This window comes from Lissotriton helveticus, chromosome 1_1, assembly GCF_964261635.1.
Source record: "Lissotriton helveticus chromosome 1_1, aLisHel1.1, whole genome shotgun sequence".
NCBI lineage: Eukaryota > Metazoa > Chordata > Amphibia > Caudata > Salamandridae > Lissotriton > Lissotriton helveticus.
In genome coordinates, this window is record NC_136057.1 from 1,648,936,969 (window position 1) to 1,648,957,256 (window position 20,288).

The following is a 20,288-nucleotide window of genomic DNA, read 5'->3' on the forward strand; positions in this document are numbered from 1 at the left end:
TGCGTGGGGGGTGCACATGGGGGGTACCTATGGTACCCCACTGCCTTTGCGTGCACGAAGCGGCAGGCACTGCGCGGTGCCTGCCGCTTTGTGCATGCAAATGCACAGCTTTCGTTTTTTACATTGCGGCGGGTGCTGCTTCAAGCAGCACCCGCCGCAATGTAAAACATACAGGATGTGACCGCCAGGGTGGCGGTCACATCCTAATTGCCATGGAGGGACCGCCGCTGCCCATGCGGACGGTCCCTCCTACTCAGGGGTGGCGGACGGACGCAAGTCCGTCCGCCATCCTAATCGGCCCCTAAGTGTCTATGGAGACCACACTCTACTTCACGGACACTGTGAAGATTTTAGAAAACCTGAAATAAATACACCAATCTTGTCCCAATATTATATATATATTTATTTAATGGCATTATAAAAGAATCCAAAATAATAATACAAACAGAACCGCAAGGTAAACTCCACTCATAGTCAAGAGCCAGTGCTCACTGTCTCTTGAAGGGTCTTGTCTTCGATTCTTCTGAAAATGGCTAAGAAGTTCAAGCCGCCATTTCGGAGCACCTTTTTACCTTCCTCTGTGGAGGTACCCAGGCGGTCTATGATCACATCATCCTTCTGTGAAGAGGCAAAAGATAAGTTTAGGCCTAACGGCTGGAGGAGGCGTGCATTGCAAACACAAGATTCAGGGCTTGTAAAAGCCCATAGATCAAGAGCGGTCAAAAATGATTATGTTTCTACCAATAGTTTTACACATTTTCCATTTCACTTCAACCACACTAGCTACTACTATTTGAAATGCAAACAAAATGATGAGAGGCTGTTTGCACAAAGTCTGACCTCTGGCAATAGCTCAGGGTAGCACTCCAACCATTGTTCTTTTGCTCACCATGCCACTTCAGATTAAATCTAGCCATATGCAAATCAGTCTTGGTCCTACTTCAATAGGAACAGTCCAGCCGGAACTGCCAAGCCAGGTCATCCCTGAACCAGAACACAAGCTTCCTGAGACCGATTTCGCCCTAGTTGTGGGCTCATCAGCCGGGTACAGCTTGGTTTCAGTGACACGGTGAGCCCCGGACCCACGTCTAGGCAGGGACCTGGCCAGGTGGCTCCGACTGGACTGTTCGCATGAGGAACGGGATCAAGGCTGATTTGCATATGGTTGGGTCCAAACTGAGGTGACATGGTTAGCAAAAAAAAAAAAGGTTGGATGCTACCTCGAGCAGTTGCCAGTGGTTAGACAAATTGCAAGCAATCCTCCCATCATCTTTTGTGTGTTTCTAGCTACCACTGCCACAGTTATGGTTGACTTATAGAACAAGGATACCCAAAACAAGGTAATCAATTCCGCAGTACACAATTTATGCAACTTTAGTTCCAGATACAGACCTCGCCTTCAACCTTATTTGCAAGATATCTCAGGAAGGATCACATGTGTAACAATTGTAACAAAAATCGAATGCCTCAAAGAAGTGGGGGTGACATCATGAGGGTGCAAGCACAATTGAGCCTGGATATCCTCATGGGTGATTAGTGCACTCTAAAACTCTATATAACAGGACATTAAGTCCTAAAAATGGAAGGCTGGAACTAACCATGTTAGGCAGAATGAAAGTGACATTAAGGCACGTGACATCGTAGTGCATGACATCAGAGCGCATGACATTCAGCAAGTGGCATCACAGAATGTGACATCACAGGAAGGGGCATCACACAATGACCTCACAGGGAGTGACATGGCAATAAGTGACATCAGATGTCAAGACATCATACATATGTTCAGGTTCAGCAGGTCTATTAGAAGTACTTATAAGCACATTACGAGATTTGATAAATGCGATTCTGCGTCAGGGTTGTGCCAAAAATATGAAGCAACCCAGACATAAAATCTGAGCCTCAACTTATACATTTCTTTTTTCAAAACCCTGCCACTAAGAAATTAGCAACAACGATATTCATGGCAGTAAATCTGTTCTACTTAATTGGTTGAAATCAACAAGTTGTACAAAGTTCCCCACAGGGGATTAACTAGAGTAACTCAATAGAACCTCTCTCTCAAGGAGTGTAACAGAACAGGGAAGGTGATAATCCCTTTGCGGAATTGAGGATGCCTCACACAAGTCAAAGGTTGGATGACTGTTGTCATCCCACCCGATGATTGTCCAGTGTCATCATTGGCTTCCTGCTCCTGCGGCAGGCTGGCGATGCAATGCCCGTCGGGCAGCACAAGGTGCTGCACTTTAGCGGAGGTCTTTTATTCCTTTGCCAATGGGTGCATGTGTGTGAGGGACCTAGGAAGAAAAGTGCAATAGTGAGCGTGAGTGAGGTTTAAAAAAGGTCAGTAGAGTCCATTAGGGAAAACTTTAATGATATGGCTCACTGCCTTATTAAAATGTGTGAAAAAATGAGGGGTATTGAGGCGTGACGGTTAGGGTAATCAAGCCTCATTCAACCCTCAGTCCAGGTGTGGTCGACATGTTTCATGCCTCTAAGGCAATTCATCAGGACCAAAATGCTCATCAAATTGCTAGTGGATTCCCCAGTATTTAAAGGAATCGAATATACGACCTGTATTGTGTCGCAGGATCAACCCTTCATTGAGGCCCTCCCTGGGACCGCAGTCCCTGGTCGGTAATCCCACCGGCTGACCTGGTGGGGCCAGAGCTACGTGGATAACACCTTACTTGCTTCTGGCAACAGGCATGTAGTCACCTACCCCGCCCACATCGGTGCAGCAGCAGGACAGCCGGTTGGTTGCAAAGGCTGCAATTTAAAATATCTTATGAGGTTAAGGCGCCTGTTGTAGATATCTTTGTGGGGTCAGTAAACCTCAGGGAATAATAATGATGATGGTAAGTTAACTCTGTAGGTTAACACATCTATGTTTTTTTTAAGTCACAGTTTTGAATCAAAGAAGCTTAGAGGGTTAAAGTGTTTTCTGCAAAACATCAGGTAACATGCAATGGCAGATTTGTATCTTAGTAGATAGGTAGGTAGGTGGGTTACTGCTTTTAATGAATGAATGAAAAATGTATTAAGTGCAAAGATTACACAGAGATTTGGTTGTTACTTGCAGTTCATACATTGTAAACCTTTTAATATAGCACAGTGAGCTATGAAGGACATGTGACACTTTCACTGTCTTATATACCACACCCTGATCATTAATTTACATGCTTTTATGATTTATGGTCAATGTATAACGTGTACATGTGATGTAAGGCACTCTGATACCCTGCATTGGGATGAATGAAAGAAATAAAACAAGATAGTGGAATTTAAATTGTCATTTGTATAAATACTGGGACAGATCAGCTCATCTGACATTCTTCCAGTGCATGCGCATCTCTTATATACAGGGACTGAACAAAGTCAAATCCATGCCTCTCTTAAGTACTTGTGTAGTAATAAAATGTTGTCCACCTTTGTTTCCCCTCCATTGCATTTGCATCAGGGTATGAGTGTCTGGACTAACTCCAAGGCAGGATATTCAACAAAAGGAGGCCCAATGGCCCCTTAAATTCAGCCTTTGTTTTGCTCCCACCTGGAATTGAAAATAACAAATCACGGCTACGAGACAACAGAACACATCGCCTCTGGAAAGGCCACCAAGAGTCACTTATACAGTGTGCCTTCTGGGTCTCCCCTGGCAGATGAGAAGCCTGCTCATCCTTTGTGTGGTCATGAGCTGAGATGATGCTGTGTGTCCCTTTAGTAGCTGGCTCCTCTGCTGAGGATGTCCTCACTTCCAGAGAAGATCTTCCAGTCACTGCTATTCTCTGGGGCTTTCCATGCGCAGTCACTTTCATTATGTCGAACTGGGAGTTTTTGCTACGCCAGAAATAGATGAGGAGGCGTTAAAAAAGGTACCAACAAACCAGAATTCTTACCGACTGAGTCACGAATGACCTTCCAGTATGAGAGGCGGCAGATTTTTATCAGATAAAGGTTTTGGAGAAACAGGGTTCAACGCAAAGTAGACTCATCTCTCGGGAATGTCTTACGAGAAGAAAGGCCGATTCTACATGTAAGGAATAATGGGGCTGGACAGCATTAAAACATCATTGATTGGCAGCCTGAGCTACGGCACAGAGCCTACATATGCACAGTGAACTGTACCCGAACACATAAAGGGCTAAAACAAAGCACAGGAGATAGCCAGAGACTTTAGTCACAGGAGCCTGCACTTAAAATGGCGCAGATGTTTATCTTTGGGACACACAGGCATGTCCCCTCTTCTGCTTGCAGCCGCAGCAGTCTCACTTACCAGCTCTTCCACAGGCACCTGCTCGAAGAGCGGGTGCTCTTTGAAATGTTTGGCCATCCACTCGTGGACCTCCTCCACGTCTGTGATCGTGTACACCAGGCCCTGCAGGTGAGAAAACACAGATCTGGGGGTTACACAGTGTGTCTCCCAGTAGTTTGGGAACATTGGACTTCTCTGGACATTCTCAGAATGCTCTGGACCGCTTCAAACACCAGCATCCCCGCTCTCCATATCGGACTCCAATTTTCAATTTTTTAACTTATGGGTCCATTAGTTAACGAGTGAAACAAAGAAAATGCAAGTTTGGTGATCGACACAAAGCAAGTGTAAGAAGCCTCGCAGGACATGCACACCAATTAAAAGAAGACATCTGAAAGACCTACCAGCTTTATGTCTTAACTGGATGGGTCAGAAAATTTACACTTCTCGAATATTTAAATTTTACTTGTTTCTCAGTTGTACCACCACGTTTAAGGCTCATCTTCTTAAAAATCTCAACATCATTTTTTTAACACATCAGAGTAATTGTGCAAAGTTGTGGAGAAGTCCTACAAACAACACACATAGAGGCCAAGTGATATGCCGGCTCCATCTCTTTACATCCACCAATACTGGTGTGTTACCATGTTCATATCAACCCCACCAGCGGTGACCAGCCTTGGGGAGCTCTGCTATTGAGGCTACATGATCTAAAGGTAGGTTCAAATGTAAAAAGAGACAACAAGGGTTTTCAATTATGTGGTTTGCCATCTATACGGATAGTATGAAATACAAAGTGCCCACCCTAGTTTAAAAAAAATTTGATATATTTTACTTTGCAAAAAATAATTAAAGAATAAAACATTTAACATACAACTTGTAAATGTAAAAGGGTAAAATACCACTTACTCAAGAGCCTGCGCATGGGCATGAAGCCATGAGGGAATAAATAAAATGTGGAAAAGAATTCAAAATTACAAGCTAAAAGCAAGGAAAACAAACAAACACAATAAAAGGGAATTAATATTGGTGATGAATACAAAAGACGGTATGTGCTAAGAAGACTGGCAAGTGAAGTCCCAAATTCTTGGACTATCCATTAAAAGCCTGCAAAATATTCTTGCATATAAAGAAAGGCTGGCACTGTGTGTCCAGGCGATGTCTAGGGCAGACTTAAGGATTCTATGTCAGGACCGGAGGCGAGGATCATGCTGTACTTTCTTCAGTTTTTATTACAGCAGCCATGTAAAAGTAGAAGAAAGTCTTCATTTCCCAGAAGACCTTGGGAAAAAGTCAAAGTGAAACAACAAGAGTAATTATTGTCCAATCAGCAGTCCAGGGTCCCCTTGATAGTCCCTTGTCGCTGCTGACACCTCCTCTTCCTTCGCTGATCTAGCAGCCAGATAAGTGCCTCTGGCCTTTTGACCCTTATTTTTCCTCGTTTATGTTGTTATCCTACTCAAAATCTGCGTTCATGGGTGACCTTATTGTAGCGCTCGCACGCTTTAGTACATTGTGCCTATTTTCTCTCCTCAGTGGGACCGCAGGAAGGCTTGTCGCTCCTCCGCAGCCGCTTCCCTCGTGCGACGCTATACTGACACTTCTTTTTAGCAGGTTTTCCCGGGCCCGTGCTCTCATTCAGAGATAACTTTTTTTTATTTTATTTTTTTATTTTTTTTAATCCTCATCTCACCTTAGATCTGAGCAGGTTTAACAAGCCGTCTATGATTGAACTGGGCGCCCTTCTACTCGCTGCATAGATCCATGCCCCCCGGGCAACCTCTTTGTGGTTGAGGTCAGGTGTAATCATTGGACCGGGAAACCGCCCCCTTTATTTTAAAAATTAATCAGATGTAAATGTCGACCCCAGTCCAAGAGGGGGGACCATATGTTGGGCTGATTTTCTGATGGATCCCCCTGACGGCGAGGTTTAATATGGCTTTAACCCAGCATTCTCTATTGGGGGGGGATCGGGTCTTTCCACCTTAGACATATTTCCCTCCTGGCTATGATTATCAGATACAGTAATATGCCTTTTTCCAACTGAGAGAGCACCTCGGCTGTGGAATCATTCTTACCAAAAATGACCAAATTAATGTCCAATTCCAACTCTTTACTGAAAATTGCAACCAAAATTTCCCTCACCTTCTCCCAAAATACAGTTAGTTCTAGACAGTCAAAGAACATATGAAGAACATCAGCCTTATCGGTGTTGCATCTGGGGCATTTGGGCGTTGGACTTGGAACGAATTTCGCAATCTTGGCAGGGGTAAGATAAAGCCTATTCAACACAAAAAAATGATTCCTTTTTAATCTCGCTGGCTTAATATGTTTGTATAAGATTTTAAGAGAAGATTCAAATCTTTCTTCTGCCGGACAGGCCTGGGGGAGGAAATTCCACACAGCGGATTGGGGCGGTATCTTCCTGTCTTCCGCCTCGAGCAGCTTTGCATACCAATAAGCTATTTCTTTTTTTCTTGGATGCGGATCTAAAAAAAACTGTTCCAGATCCCAGTTCCCTTTAATCTCACCCTCTTCTGCTTCATACCATGATCTTAATTGGATATATTTGAATCTTGAAAATGTGGGACCAATCTTGGCCAATAGGTATTCCCAGGGGAGTAAACCATCCGGATCTACCAGATCCGACCATATCTGCAATCCTGCCCCCTTTATTGGAACCGCTAAGCTGTCTTTCAAGCACTCCGGAGTCCCCGGAGAGTCCCATATTGGGGCTAGATTAGAGAAATACCCTAAACCCCAGATACGCCTTAATTTACACCACGTTGAAAGGGCGGTTTTCAAAACCTTTAGGCGTACTCGTTTAAAGAATCTGGGCGCCCCAAATTTAAACAAAAATCGACCTTGCCCATTGTCTCCCTCTGCTATGGCCATTTCCCTCAAAAGACTACCCCACTTAGATTCAACCGATGTTGTAAGCAGCATCCTTATGCCTTTAAACTGAAATGCCAATAAATACCAATTAATATCTGGTAGAGCCAAGCCGCCTTTTAAAAGCTTCCTTCTCAATTTCTTCCATGACAGTCTAGCACCTTTTTGTCCCCATATAAAACTTCCAATCTTGCCCTGGATTTTGTAGATAGTTTTCTGTGGGAAAGTAAGGGGAATAGTATTAAACAAATAGGTCAGTTTGGGGAGGACTGTCATCTTTACTAAATTCACCCTGCCATAAATAGACAGCGGGAGATTTTTCCACCTTGCAAAGAGGTACTCTATGTCTTTTTCAACCTTAACCAGGTTTAACATGGGAATATTCTTTAGATCTTTTACAATTTTAATCCCCAGATATCTAAACTCCCCATTTTCTGGGCCACCCCTGTACACCGTATTCCAGCACATAATCTCTGTTTTAGTCGAGTTGGCTAGATACCCTGACAGTGTACCAAACTCTTGCAGCAATGTCTCAATCCGGGGGATGGCAATATTGGGATCGCTTGTGTATATAATAACATCGTCTGCGTAGAGATCTATTTTACACAGATATTATTGTGATTTGAATGGACTGATGACATTATCCATCCTGATCATTTGTGCCAGGGGTTCAATGTAAATATTGAATAAGAGGGGGGACAGGGGGCACCCCTGCCTTGTTCCCCTCTTTATTTCGAAACTCGGGATCAGGGAGGCATTTACTAATATATTCACTGACGCCCCAGAATAGCATTTTTTTAAAGTTTGCACAAATATCGGACCCATTCCCACCGTCTCTAGTACCCCCCAAAGATATCTCCAGCAGACTCGATCAAATGCCTTAGCGGCATCTAAGGACACAACTGCTAAAGGATCATTCCTCCTCTCAGCCAGATCAATGTTGCCGATCAAGATTTGGGTTTGCTCCTGGATAAACCTTCCAACCATAAAACCTTTCTGGTCGGGGTTAATTAGGTTTGATACAAGCTTTGCCAGCCTCCCTGCTAAAATTCCCACAAAGATTTTATAGTCGGCATTCAGCAGGGAGATTGGTCGGTAGGAGTCAGCCAACATCGGATTTTTCCCTGGCTTCAATATTAAAACTATTGTAGCCTCTTTCCAAGATCTTGGGACCACCCCAGAGGTGGAATAAACTGAGTTGAAAAGGATCAGGAGAATGGGCAAAAGCTCATCACTTAACAGTTTATAGATATAATTGGGGAGGGAGTCGGGGCCCGCTGCTTTTTTGTTTTTTGCCATCTGGATTTGAGCCTTTATCTCCTCCATTGTGATGGGTGCTTCCAATGAATCTTTAGCTGTTTTACTTAAAACAGGCATGGACTTATCCCTGAGCCATGAGCTAATTGCCTCGGGGAATGTGTTATTTCCTCGCTATACAAGGTTGTAAATAGAGACCGAAGACAATTCTAAATATCATCCGGGTTACTAGATTTTGTTCCCAGATTATCTATAATAAGTTAATTTATATCATTTCTTGCCCGGTCTGCTCTTGCTTTCCACGCAAGCAAAGCTCCCTCTCTCTCCCCATACTCAAAGTTTTCCATGTTTCGTGCTTGCCATTGGGCCTTGCATTTCTCATCCAGGAAGATCCTTAGTTTTTGTCTTGCATTCTCAAGGTCTTCTTCTAATCGCACCAAGCCCCTTGGAGTCTCCTGAGGTACTTGAATCCTTTTTCTTTCAAGGTCCGATATTCTTGACTCAAGAGACTGCAATTCTAGAGCATTTTCCTTATTTTTAATTCTTACCTGAGTCCCCATCACCCCTATCAGATTAGCTTTATATGCATCCCACACTTGATCCATTGAGGCAGACCCCATATTAAAAGTAAAAAATTCAGTTGAGGCTGCTTTTATTACTTGAATAATATTTGTATCCGTCAGGTAGGCTCTATTCAGGGTCCACCTCGACTGTAGACATGTCCTATTTGTAGAAAATGTAAAAAGTAAAGGGCCGTGATCCGAGAGATGACTAGATGCTACAGAAATATTTTGGATCTTACCTAGGGATTCTTTATTGACTAAGACATAATCTATTCTTGCAGAGTGGTGGTATTTTTTACTATGGAAAGTAAAACCCTGTGAAGGCCCCATCTTTGCCCTCCAAACATCCACCATATTGATATTAAGGAGAAGATTCTTCAAAACTCTTCTAGATCTTGGAGATCCGATAACACGACTACGATTGGACCTATCCTTAGCTGGGTCGAGGCGAATGTTGAAGTCACCTCCAACAATTATTGGAAGCGACGCTGAAATAAGATTATCTTGTAGTTTAATAAAAAAAGAGGGGTCGTCCACATTGGGACCATAAAAGCTGGGCGATAATCCATCTTCCTGATTGGTCTGTTAAAACCGATTTTATCACGCAGTTGAGACCTTTCTTAACCAATATTGCCACCCCTCGGCAATGCCCTGATTGCTGTGAGTGACAAAAACATTGTAGCCAGGGGAGTTTAGAAAAGATGTTCTGAGATTCTATTTGACTTAGATGAGTTTCTTGTAGTAGGAAGCATCTCTATGTATTTAAAGATTAATCTTTGTTGTCTTGAGCATCTTAAACCATTTATATTCCAGGAAATTAATCTAATATTATGACCCTTCATTTTGTTTTTCCATCCTACCACCCTTACTTAAAGAACAGCCTCTGCAACGTTGTTTAAATAATCTGTGAGATGAGAGAGGTTTTTTTCCTTTTTTCCTGCCACCCTGTGCTCCCTCCCCATCTGACCTTCCCACCCTACCTCCCCGTGTTTCCCTATCCCCTTAACCCCTTGAGGAACCCTACCTACCAAAAAAGGCTAAATGCCTATTCGGGCATTTTCTCCCTCTGGGTTTTTTAGTACATATTTTAATGAAGACTTAAACTGGCGGCTTGGCTTGAGGTTTTTATTTAAGCTTCTATTTTTCCCCCTCTCAATCCCCTCCCTGTTTTTCATTCTTTATCTTTGCTATTAGGGTGTCGACTTCCTGGGGAGAGCGGATCATGTGCATGTGGTTATTACACGCAATGTCGCTGGGAATCTCAGTTGGGCCCTTGCCCCCAATCCATTCAGCTCTGGTAATCTCTTCCCCAGCTCGCACTGCCTTTCTGCTGTAATGTGAGAAATGTCTGATCTTATACAAAATGAAAAGGAAGACTGATCTGCAAATGGAGAGGGGATAGCGCCTTCCTTCAGAGCTGCGGACAGGATTTGTTCTTTTACTGAGTAAGATAAGAAATTGACCAAGATTTTCCGGGGCTTCGACCTACCAGGGTTCCTTTTAAATGGGTCTCTATGGACTCTCTGTATTTCATAGTTTAGATCGATTCCCGGGTGGTCCTTAAGCACTGTACGTTTCAAGAGCGAGATTAAGAAGTCCTTGATATCATCCCCTTCCACTGCCTCGGGCACATTCATAACCTTCAAATTATTTTTACTCACGTGATTCTCCAACCTCTCAAGGTCATCTTTGAGTTCCTTATTTTGAGTAGTTAATTTCCCCAGCTGCGACGCCGTGGCCTCTATTGCAGTTTTAATCTTGGGGATCTCTTCCTCAATTGCGTCCGTCCGTGCAGTGACTACTTCTAGTTTCTGGGCCAATAACTCGCAGGAGGACCGAATTGCCGCTTGGATGGCTTCAGAAACCAAGAATCTATTAGCTAGGTCAGCTTGATTTGTCTCGGAGACTGTGAACCTATTGGTCATCTCTTCTTTCAGGGCCAGTAGAATATCTGCCAGTGTGTGGGAGATTGGAACAGGAATTTCTTCAATTGCCAGGGGATGGGTGGAACCTTCCTTTATCGCTTCTTCATTTTGCCCTTTCTCTGCAGTTTCTAACGAATCTGGCAAGTCTCTAAGATCTACTTCCTGCCCCTGAGTAACTTCCTCCTGCTGATCAAATATAGCGAATCTGTTGATAAGAGTTATATCCGGGTGTACTTCCTGGACCTGATTAGGCGTGAATTTTTTTTATGGGTTCTTGTACTTCTTCTTTTCTACCGTCCTCACTACAATCCTTATCGTTAAGTTCAGATTTAGTTTTCTCTTTTTCATTCGGACTTTCCTCTTCTGGCACCTTTTGGAGTGTAGTGGCTCCTTGTGGCTCGGGCAAAACTTGGGGCTGTGCCTGAGACTGAGGGTTGAGTTTAGGCTGAGGGGTTTTAGAAGAGGTGAGAGACATAACCTGATAGTAAGATTTCAAAGATGGCGTGATTCTTACTTTGGTTTCTGCAGGTTTCTTTTCTCTTAATTTTGCCTTATTTTTTTGTGCTTTTGAAAAAGCTGGGGTTACAGGTGATCCTACACGCCCCTCTTGTTTAATCTGTTTAATTTTCCTGGTCACAATGTTTACTTCAGCAACAGGGGGGGAAACTCGTTGAGGAATGATTGAATGCGTAATCAATTTATTTAAAACAATATGTGCCGCTCTGGCCCTTAATGAGTACCTAGTGGGTTGGTGGGCAAAAATACCCTCTTGTACTGAAGCTCCACTCTCCATACAATCAGCGAGCACCTTGTCTGATGTATCACTTTCCACAACTGCAAGTTTGTTCTTAGATTTGCCCCCTTTACCAGAATGGTAATACCGTTGAGAGTCAAAAATAGCAAGACACTCTGCCACTACCCCCCCTGAAGTCTCGCAACAGACCTCCTCCTCAGAAAGGCTTGCCCGAGCCTTCCCCGCCTCGAATCCAGTACCCTCTCCCTGTCTCAAAGAGCCGTTTTTACCGCTGCTCAGCCTCTGCCCCGCCCGCTTCAGCTCTGCCGCTGCTCTCCCCCACCTCCAACCTGCTGTCTGCTCGATTGCCTTCTCGGATTTACGCCCTGACTCACTTCCAATCACCGCCTCGAATGCCCCCCTGCTCACCGACCGCGTCTCTTCAATGCGCTTGCCGCAGCTCAAACCTGGAGACCAGCAGCGGGCTCCTCCCGCCCTCCTTCCCGTCCTTGACACGGACGCCGGGACCAGAAACACCGATGGAGACACCCAGGAGAGCACAGGGGCAGGCGCTAACAACAATGCGGGCGCCAACACAAAATCGTCCGATTGTAGGTCAGTCTCGACCCAAACCATTATCGGGGAAGTTTTTCAGGAGGGGGGTTTTGAACTTCTACCCCAAAATCATGCCGCCATTAAAACCCAGAGGGAGAGTACCCGTGGCCATTCAGTCAGCGGCCACCATGTCCTCCGCGATCCACGCAAAATTAAGTGTGACTGAATCCTCATTCAGAGATAACTGATTAGCAAGTGACAGCGCGGCTGACTGGGAGCGTTTTACCATAGCCTATGTGCCTCATACAAGGCCCTGCCAAAGTTTTCCTTGTGCCCCTCGCCAAGAGCATTGCGCCCCATATCAGAATCATTATCCTCCTCATACTACTACGGGTGTAGCTGTGTCCTGCAGAGCTCTTTACGATGTCATTACCCCCTGGGGCAGTTTGATTTCTAGCTGGGCGATTCCCACCTGCTGTAAATTCGCTCTGTACCTACCTGGTGACCCCAGTACCCTATTATTATGATTATTTTTAATATATATTTATTATTTTTTAACAAAGCAGCACAACAATTCAGCAGAGATATCCAGGCAGCATCCATCTGCCACAGGTGACAAAGATTACCTATGATATAGAGTGATAGCCAGAATACAATCCTCCCTTATGACCCGGCGGTCGTTATTCCCTCTGGCCCAGTACCCTATTATTGATACTGGTAACCCCAGTAAGTCGTACTCAGGATGAGTGGCATGGCGTGGCATCACAGCGCTGCTTTAAATACCCATTCCGGGCAGGAATACGTTATGGGGCTCATGCCCCTTCTACCTCAAGGGACACCCACTTTGCTTGCACCGACCCCCAAGCACAAAAGGGATCCCCTACCCCGGCGTCAACGTAGACGCCTTTGAGCATCTGAAAATGGCCTTCATAGACCACGCTCACCCTCTGGGAAGCCAACTTGCCGGTGCCAGGTCCTTTGGGGCTTCTGCTAGCAGGGGTTACCCCTCCCTTAATAGCCCGTTCTCTCACCAACAGGGCACAGACCTTCAGACTCCGACCCAAAGCCAGAGACATGGTCTCGGCCACTGCGCCCCTCACCCCAACCTACCCATCCCGATGCCCCTCATGGGACCTCAGACATGTTGGACCCGGAGCAGCTGCTCCACCCACACTCTGCTAAGTGGGTCCTGGTCGACAAGGTTGCGCTTCATGTTGGAAAACGGCTGCACAAGCCTTTAGATAAGGAGGTAAGAAACAACCACCTCCGAGCAGAATCCCCCTGCTCATTTCAGGGTGATAAGACAGCGCTAACCCCGGAAATAGACAAACGCATGGCCACCTTCCTAGGGAAATGTATGCGTGATCCCAAAACAGGGATTGACAGATCCTGGTGGGTCTGCCAGGACAAGCTTCTGGACATAGCAGGTCCACTATCATGCATCCTAGATATGGTTGAGGATGCCAATGCATCAGGTACCCTGATCTCACCAGAGGTACTGTCCGGATGGGTCCAGAGTGCCCATATCTTTTTGGGGAGCGCAAATTGTGCCATCTCAACTGAGAGACGCCATTCGCTCATCAAGACTGACCCCAAATCGGGGGACCTCGCCACGTCAGATGAGGGCCCCATTGCCCAAGGTGGGTTATTTGGTGACCCATTGATCAGGGAACTGGGCAAGTTTGTTCAGACCTTCAATTCCTTGGATAAGGCACAGACATCTATAAAACGCACCTTCACACCCTGGGTTTTTGCCGGAGCTGCCAAGGCAGGGGGCGCTCAGCCAGCTGCTCGCAACCCACAGCTCCCGGCGGAGGCTACAGTCATAAAAGGGAACAATACCAAGGTTACGAGAGTTTTCTCACAACTGGACCGTTATTACCTCAAACGTGTGGGTGCTAGAAACTATTCAAGGTTTAAACATAGAGTTCTATGGCTCTCCTATCCAAAGAAACCCCCTATCCTGCTGGTCTTCTCAGTACAGAGGCCACATTAGTGGACTCAGAAGTAGGAGACCTTCTCCACAAAGGGGGGATTGCCCAAACCGCCCCCCATCCTGCAGGTTTCCTCAGCAATCTTTTTATCATGGACAAAAGGGACTGCGGCCAACGGCCAGTCTTCAATCAGAAGGAATTCAACCAGTGGCTGGTTTACCGCCACTTCAATATGGAGGGCATTCACCTCTTGAGGGACCTCCTGTGATGTGATGGCTTGCTCGATCGCAAGGATGCCTACCGCCCTCATCTTTCCTCCCAACCGCCGATTCCTCCAATTTCAATGACAGGGACAGACGTTCGAGTTCACCATGCTCCCATTCAGCCGGTCTTCTGCATCATGGTGTTTCACTAAAGTGAAGCGCACAGGGGAGAAGTTCCTCAGGGCCCATGGCGTCCGCCTCATCGTCTATCTAGATGCCATTTTCCTAATGGACCAATGCCCCCAGAGCCGCTTGCAACATCTGCAGATGGCGGACTCTTTCCTGGAATCCCTCGACTTCATCATCTATGATAAGATGTCAAGCCTGATTCCCACTGAATCTCTGGTGTTCCTCTAATTTTGTGGTGGACTCAGTCTGAGTCACCCTCAGTCTTCCTTCAAGGAAAATGAACAAGATCAACAACTAGTTATGCCGCTTAGCAGTCAAACCCTCCACATCCCTGCACCAAATTGCAAGTGGTGGGACTTCTGTCATCCTTGATCCAAATGATCTTTCCTGGGCCCCTCCACTACCGCACACTACAACACCTCAAAGCTTTCCACCTCCGGAAAGGACTCACGTTTTCTCAGATGGTCCTGCTAAGGGAGAAAGCCCAGGAGGATATACACTGGTGGCTGGCCCACTTGGTGGCATGGAATGGCCGAGCGATATTCAGTTCTCTACCAGACCTAGTCATAGAATCTGAAGCCAGCTGTATTGGCTGGGACACGAGATGTGGGGACTTCTCCGGAGGACAAGGGTCCTTTCAAGAAAAATCCATGTACATCAACTGCCTAGAACTTCTGGCAGGCTCGTTTGCAGTCAAATGTTGGACAAAAGACGGGTGAAGTGCTGTGTCTTGCTCAAGATGGACAATGTAGCAGCAGTACACTACATCAATCATCTAGGGGCTCTCGCTCCAAGACCCTATCAGACCTAGCCCGGAGCTTTTGTGACTACTATCTCGTAAATCAGGTCTTGGTGACCGTGGAACAACTTCCACGGAGATACAACCAGGTGGCAGATTGTGTTCAAGCAGTTGTCTGATATCTTATACAGCAGCTGTCTAGAAATAGTTTCCTCAAAAGCAGAAAGCACTGCACAGGACAGACCAGACTGCAAAATATGTAGTCATAAAGGCCAGGATGTCAGTTCGGAGAAGTGGACACAACCTGTAAATGGGGACAGTTCAGCCAGCACATAACACTATTTAAGAACTAATAACAGCAGGTGTTGCCTCCTATCCACTACCATACCACTACATTGATCCATTAGAAAGCTCGAAAAATAGTATCTTCTTCAAAATTAATATTCGTTTTTATAAAAGGCTTCAAGGATTTAAGACATCAGTAAATTAAGGCACAAATCCACAAAATGGTGTAACCAAAGACAATATGTAAAGATACTGTCATTTAATGTCAGCGGTCTTTACTGGACCACCAGACAACATGAGATATATAGCCACAAAGTAACACCTTCTCATTTTAACAACCAACCTATCTCATTGTTAAAGATACCACTTCTAGATCAAAGACTATAACTACTTAAAATAGACGGCGCCTTTCTACAAAGAAAGCTGCTATCATAACAAGAGGAACTGATACGGGCCATGGTCAAGGCATTATTGAAAAAACCAAACCTGGACCAGTCGGTTCCCAACAACTATCGCCCAATTTCTCTGCTTCCATGGGTGAGCAAAGTGCTCGATAAATACGTTAACTCCGTTTTAATGGAGTACATCGAATCAAGTCACCTACTTGACATCTCACAGACTGGCTTTCGCCCTAAACATGGGACCGAAACAGCGTTATTGGCAGTGACGGAGAAGGCACGGAAGATCTTGGACCAGGGGGGTCAGCGGCCATCATCCTCCTGGACCTCAGTGCCGCCTTCGACACTGACAATCATAGTACGCTACTCCTTCGGCTAGCGAAGATCGGGGTGTCGGGAAAGGCTGGACTCTGGCTAGAGTCCTTCCTTTCCGACCGCTCTTTCCAAGTGTACGAGGGTGGTACTATGAAGAAAAACCAAAAGTGGTGATGGACGGAGCGTTGACAATACAAACACTCACTGTGGCGTTCCCCAAGTATCGTCTTTGAGCCCAACACTATTTAACGTATACATGGAGCCACTAGCTGAGGTGGTTCGCCCATACGGAGTAAAAATCATCACGTATGCGGATGACACCCAGCTAGTGGTTTCCCTTAGCCAATTGGAGTCCAACCCCAGCAATCTTACCACCTGTCTGGAAGAGACTACTAGATGGATGACCATGTCTCATCTCAAGTTAAATAGTGATAAAACTGAGCTAATGCTCCTAGGAATTCCTTCACCCTCTGCAATTAAGCTACTCTGGCCTCCTTCACTTGCCCCCCCACCCGCTCCGAAGGACAAAATCAAAAGCTTGGGTTTTTGGCTTGATAGGGCTCTCAATCTTAATGACCAAGCCGCCAAGCTGTCAGCAACTTGCTTCGGTCTGATTAGGCTTCTACGCAAGATTCTTCCCGTACTGTCTTTGGAAGCCAGGAAAATAATGATCCAGGGACTTATTCTTTCCAGATTGGATTTTGGCAACGCCCTTTATTTGGGCCCCCCCAGTCTACCCTGAACATGCTACAGACTGTCCAGAACTGTGCCGCCCGCACACTGCTCCAAATCCCACGTCGCACCTCGGCCAAGGCCGGCATTAGAGACCTCCACTGGCTACCAGTTAGGCGGAGAATTGAATTTAAGTCCTTATGTATTACCCATCGAGCTTTCTGGAGGACAGGCCCCCCTATCAGACATTCTCTTGTTACTCGCTATCAACCCACAAGACAGCTCAGATCATCTACTTCCTTCCTAGCCATGATTCCCAAGATTAGAAGGGCCAGATGCGGAGGCCGAGCCTTCTCGTATAACGCACCGAGGCTCTGGAACTCCCTTCCCCTCCGCAGAATCCAACCTGTTGACCAGCATGATTTCCCTGTGCCTGTACCCGCTGGAACTGTTACTAAGTGTAGCAATATCTTTACCCTCTGTAGATACTAAGTACATCTGATGGCTCTTGACGTGAGCTGCACTGCTCCACTTGTTGATCGAATGGGTACAGTATAAGCTAGTTTAGTGAACGCGTCCCCTCAACTCAGCCTAACACAACCACAACACATTCGAGTAGGGGTGTTTGAAGCACCCAGATGCCAGGGCACCAATGGCCCCTAGTGAGTCTCTTGAACTTACCCCAGTGCGCAACACATAGCCGTACTCTGCTAGCAGGGTGGGGCTAATGATTCGCCACTTGTGCTTCGTCTTCTTGAAATGCGGGTCAGGGAACAGGAAGAACATCTTGCAAAGCTGAAAAGGAAGAAATAAGAGTTTTTCAGGAAAACTAACAATATGTTTTTATCTCTGTTTATAGGCAGCAATCAAACTGCTAATCCTACTTTCCTACTTAAATGCTTTGTAGAAGTAACTGGATAGGGCTTTTATTTAAGTGCAAAATGGCTGAACTTCACTTCACCAAACTGGAAAAGATCTGAGGACTGCCTGGCACTTACTCCATCAGGCAATAGTTAATCATCCTGAGGAGAGTTAAACTGCACCTTCAATTTCACCCACAAACAGCTGGGTTGCAGGGCATCTTTCTACTGGCTCACAGCATATTCTTGTAATTTTCATCTTAGAAGGCCACAAGAATAACTGTTACTAACTTAATCTACACAAGATTGCATATAGGCAGCTGGCCAACCTATACTCAGATCGGAAGGAAGAAAAACGGATAACAGGTCCTAACTTTATCTGCATTTTTCATATCATGAAGCCAAAAGACCGACTATGTGGCTCCTATAATACTCTAAAAACCTCTCGGAAGGCTGAAATTTTGACAGTGGCCCCCACGTGTTCCACCTCTACGGGTGATATGTTGGCAGTTGGTATTTGAATCCTCCATGTCCACAAATGAGTGTGCAGTTCCATAATGGTCACCAGACCAATTCACGTAAGCAAAGTCAATCTTTAGAGGAAGCACAGTCCCTCACCCACCAATGAGGCATGCTAAATCACAGGTTCATTCTCCTCGTCGTGCTGGACCAAAATCTCTCTCATTCCTTCTTTTTGTTCACTGACTTTGTTTTATCCATACAAAAGGGATGGAAGACTAGCTACATGGGTAAAAGGTGACCGATTTTAGCAAAGGATGAGAGCACATCATCTGGAAAAATGGCTTTGGCAACTCCGCTCGGACTCCTGACATAAGTTACTGGGACTTGAGAGGAAAGTACACAGACAGAGTCATTCATAAGCTTCTCTGTGGTCCACGTCTGTAGTGAAGTCATTCACCCACTGTAGTGGGGATGTCTATTCTCGTTTTGTTCAAAAGTATGCCTTTGTAGTAGACCCTCTACGCAGAATGTTGAGAAAAGGTGAGAAATGTATCTGGGATACTTCTGCTGCTCAGGCTTTGGGTGACATATAAAAGCTAATTGTACAAGCCCCAGCATTACTTTCTTACAAGTCTGGTTGTGAGTGTATGTTAATGGTCGACGCCAGTCCAATAGGTCTTGGTGCAGTACTATCACAAAAGGTACATGATGAGAAGTGCACCATTGCCTTTGCCTCTTGTCTTCTATTACAATCTGAGAAACTCTACAGCACAATTGAAAGAAAGTCAATTGCATGCTCCTGGGCAATAGAAAAATTCAAGAGTTTCCTGTGGGGCGTACATTTCACACTTTTGACTGACCACAAACTGTTGCTCCACATGCTCAATGACAATGGCTCAGGCAAGGCTTCCGCCAGACTAGTCAGGGTGTTGCCTCACCTGCAAGAGTACAATTTATCAATCAGGCATGTTCCTGGTGGTAAGAACTTCAGAGCAGATTGCTTGTCGAGGCTACCTTTGACTGAGGTGGAGCCGGATGATGTTAAGAACAATGTAGAATGTGTAGTGGCCAACCCTGAGCAGGTACTGTTGTCAGCACTTGCACTGTCTAAACCTCAGTGGAAGGAGGCACTCGATAAGGATGAAACTCTAAAATTGGTCAAAGAATTTGTATTTCAACGTTGGCCAAATGAAAGATCGTTGGTAACCTCACTAAAACCAGTTGCACAAATTCAGGAGGCCCTTTCGGTGGTCGATGGTGTGCTTTTAAGGAATGATGCATGCATTCCTCCCTCTCCTATTAGGGAGGACATCATTGTAGCAGCACACTCTGGTCATTTAGGTGTAGGTGCCTCATGTCAAAACATAAAACAATTTTTTGGGTGGCCATCCTTAGACACTTAAGTTGCCAAGTGGATATCTAAGTTCCGCCCATGTCTTCTCTCTGACAAACATTGGACGACTCATCTTACACCCTTACAGCCAGTTCCATTGCCAGAAGACGTGTGGTCCAACATGGCCATGGATTTTGCTAGTCCATTTGCCATCTTACCTTTAATCAAAAATACCTCAGTGTTTTGATTGACTACTTTTCAAAGTGGGTATATTTTGACTTTATCCCTACACCCACTTCAAATGTTCTGAAATTCCTGCAGAGAACATTTGATATAGAGGGCCCCCTAGAGTACTAATAACAGATAATGCAACTCACTTTACTTCAACGCAAATTAGGGATTTCTTGGCAGAAGCAACATGTACAACACTTACAAGTAGCACTCCATTCTCCAAGCTCCAATGGTTTTGTTGAGAGAATGAACATATTTCTTAAAGAGGGTGTTCAAACAGCTACAGCCAATAACTTAACCAGTGGAGGAATTTCTAAGACAAAACGTTTGGGCTTCTGCTATCACTCCACATAGTACAACTAGTATCGCAACATTCTGTCTTTTAAGGAAGAGGACACCCAAAAATATCATGTGTCCGGATGGGATCAGGGACATACTTGCCAACAGAAAAACAGTGTTGGTAGGAGGTCAATGAATCAGGCGAAGGTGAGGG

General features: G+C 45.3%; 1 protein-coding gene across 1 annotated transcript in view; it reads right to left on the bottom strand.

Moving 5' to 3' along the window:
• Window positions 1–391: 391 nt before the first annotated feature.
• The window catches only part of METTL1 (methyltransferase 1, tRNA methylguanosine), a 178,533-nt gene continuing 158,636 nt past the window's right edge, over window positions 392–20,288 (bottom strand). The window contains exons 4-6 of the mRNA XM_078658930.1: window positions 17,591–17,704; window positions 4,271–4,372; window positions 392–618 (exon numbers count right to left, since the gene is read on the bottom strand). Coding sequence (XP_078515056.1) covers window positions 475–618; window positions 4,271–4,372; window positions 17,591–17,704 — 360 coding nt within the window. The 3' untranslated portion in view covers window positions 392–474. The remainder of the gene's footprint in view (window positions 619–4,270; window positions 4,373–17,590; window positions 17,705–20,288) is intronic.